The following is a 2,222-nucleotide window of genomic DNA, read 5'->3' as shown; positions in this document are numbered from 1 at the left end:
TAATAAGAAAGAAATTAAAAGGAGAGCTCCAAAAGAAAGGAGTGCTGTTCCAGTTAAAAAGACTGCTTCACAAGTAGAGGAGGTATTGTAACTTGAAACTGTACACCAAATTTGGTGACAATTGGAGACCATATATTTTTGCTATGAGAGTTACGCTAATATGCTAAATTTTGTTGATATCTTTGATCGAAGGTTAGAAAACTCAAATCCAACTTTTTGACATTGGTGGTTTAGAATCAGTTTTTTATCCTCTTTCAAATGGTCTAGTCAGATTTCACCTCACTGGACATTTTCATAGAGTTAGACCTACACCACCCTTTAAAGCCGCTATTTTTGCCTCCAAACTTTAGGAATTTATAACTCCTGAACCGTTTGAGCTACAGAGCCCAGATTTGGCGTGAGTTCATATTTCATGAAAACCTTTAATTTTTGAGAAGAAAAAAAAATCAAAAATCAGACCCGGAAATTTTGGTCAAGGATGAAAAGAACTATTCACCTTCACTCCGAGGCGCTGCATGGACGTCACTGCCTCGCAGGCCAGGGTGGTCCTTTTCGCCGCTCCCCCTACCACTACTCCCACTTCAGGGAGCGGCGTGGGTAGAGCAGCACGGCAGCGCAGGTCACAGCGTCGCGCGCGCAGGTCGGGCGGCACCGGCGGCGGTCCGGTGACCCCGAGGGCGCTCGCGGAGGGCGCGAATGCGCCGCAGGGCACGGAGGACGTCGATCTTGCTCAGCCTGGGCAGGAAGGCACGACGGGGCACAAGTATAGGTGCCCCCATGTAACGGTCGGCCATTTTCCCCCCCTCCCCCCATTCTTCCGGTCTTAAGAGGGGGTAACTCGTACCTAACCTCGATCTTAACAGGTGGTAACTCGTACCTAGCGTAGATCTTAACAGGGGTTAACTCGTACCTAACCTAGTGGCGTAAGTCGGTCGGCCATGTTGGTGCGGCAAGTCTTATCAGGGCCTAACCCCGAACCTAACTCAAGCCGATCTTATCAGGGCCTAACCCTAAGGCGAGTGACGGGGGTCTTATCAGGGCCAAGGTGAGCGTAACTTTAGTAGGGGTACGCTTCTCTCGCTACGGGCTTCTGTGTTGTGAATTCCGGTTGCTTAGCTGTATCACGATCCTTCAATTTCATTCATTTTGTGTTTTCTTGGTCGCAGTCCCGATTCGCTGCGTCGTGCACGCGCCAAATATTTTAGCCCGGTCCGGGCTGGGGCAGTAAACCAGGCCCAGACGCACGTCTGGACGAGCAGCAGGTGAAGGACGGCGCCGCGGAGGACCATCCCGACACCAGCGTGGTCAACCAGAACCAGGACCTCAGTCTGAACGACCCGCAGAGAAAGGACGGCGCCGCGGCGGTCGAGGAGCGCAAGGAGCAGGGAGCGGCGGTTGAGAAGGCCTCACCATCCTGCCCCAAATTTCGTTTCACCTTCGAAATGGGTAAGTTTGCTTCATCCACCACAGGTAGACACCGTGGCAGACATGTCCCCATTATGCTAACTTTATGCAATCACTATAGGGCCAGGCCTGCTGGAGTGTCTACAGGTAGTGAATGCACTTCCATCATCTAAGCGCTCGCTTCATTTCCTTTCATTTGTTAAGTATCACTATATTGGTTCACAATGTCTCGAGACAGAAATTTGTCACAATGACATTTGTGGAAGTCTCCATCATCATCTGACAAGTCAAAATGTCTAAATATTTACTAGAGGCTTCTACAAATGCCATTGTGAAAACTTCTATTGATCTTAGGGATGTGACTGTCGAACACATTCCCATTTAACACGATTTGTGTTCCTACAGCGATGCCAAATGGTTCAAACGGCTCGGAGTCTATGGAGTGCCCGGAATTCTTCCTCCCACTATGTAAGTTTTACTGTGATTTTTCCTAGCCCTTGACTGTCTGTTTTTGATAACAGATGGTGCAATTTAATTATTGTTCCTTCAGTTTCAGCATTCTCAGGCACTCGCAGCAGGCTGGCTGCGCTTCCTGAAGCTGCTTTTACGCTCCCTGAAGCTGCCTCTGCGCCACCTGCTTCTTCCAGAGTTGTTGTCACCGAGTATGTCGAGCCACCTGAGCCTACTGATGTAGTACAGGCTCCCGAGGAGGAGGAAGAAGGGGACAACGTTATTGACCTGACAGAATACGAAAGTCGTGACTTCGGTTGTGTGAGAGGTATGCCCTGCCATGTTCAAAGTACCATTCATCATGTATA

General features: G+C 49.4%; 1 protein-coding gene across 1 annotated transcript in view; it reads left to right on the top strand.

Annotated features, from left to right (window-relative positions):
• Positions 1-1,194: 1,194 nt before the first annotated feature.
• Positions 1,195-2,222, top strand: part of LOC127750330 (uncharacterized) — a 3,015-nt gene continuing 1,987 nt past the window's right edge. Inside the window, exons 1-3 of the mRNA XM_052271778.1 lie at positions 1,195-1,446; positions 1,810-1,872; positions 1,955-2,182. Coding sequence (XP_052127738.1) covers positions 1,443-1,446; positions 1,810-1,872; positions 1,955-2,182 — 295 coding nt within the window. The 5' untranslated portion in view covers positions 1,195-1,442. The remainder of the gene's footprint in view (positions 1,447-1,809; positions 1,873-1,954; positions 2,183-2,222) is intronic.

The sequence above is a fragment of the Frankliniella occidentalis genome, unplaced genomic scaffold (assembly GCF_000697945.3).
Source record: "Frankliniella occidentalis isolate FOCC.00 unplaced genomic scaffold, Focc_3.1 Scaffold172, whole genome shotgun sequence".
NCBI classification, from domain to species: domain Eukaryota; kingdom Metazoa; phylum Arthropoda; class Insecta; order Thysanoptera; family Thripidae; genus Frankliniella; species Frankliniella occidentalis.
The sequence above is the reverse complement of the archived record's forward strand: the minus strand, read 5'-3'. Positions and strand labels throughout refer to the sequence as shown.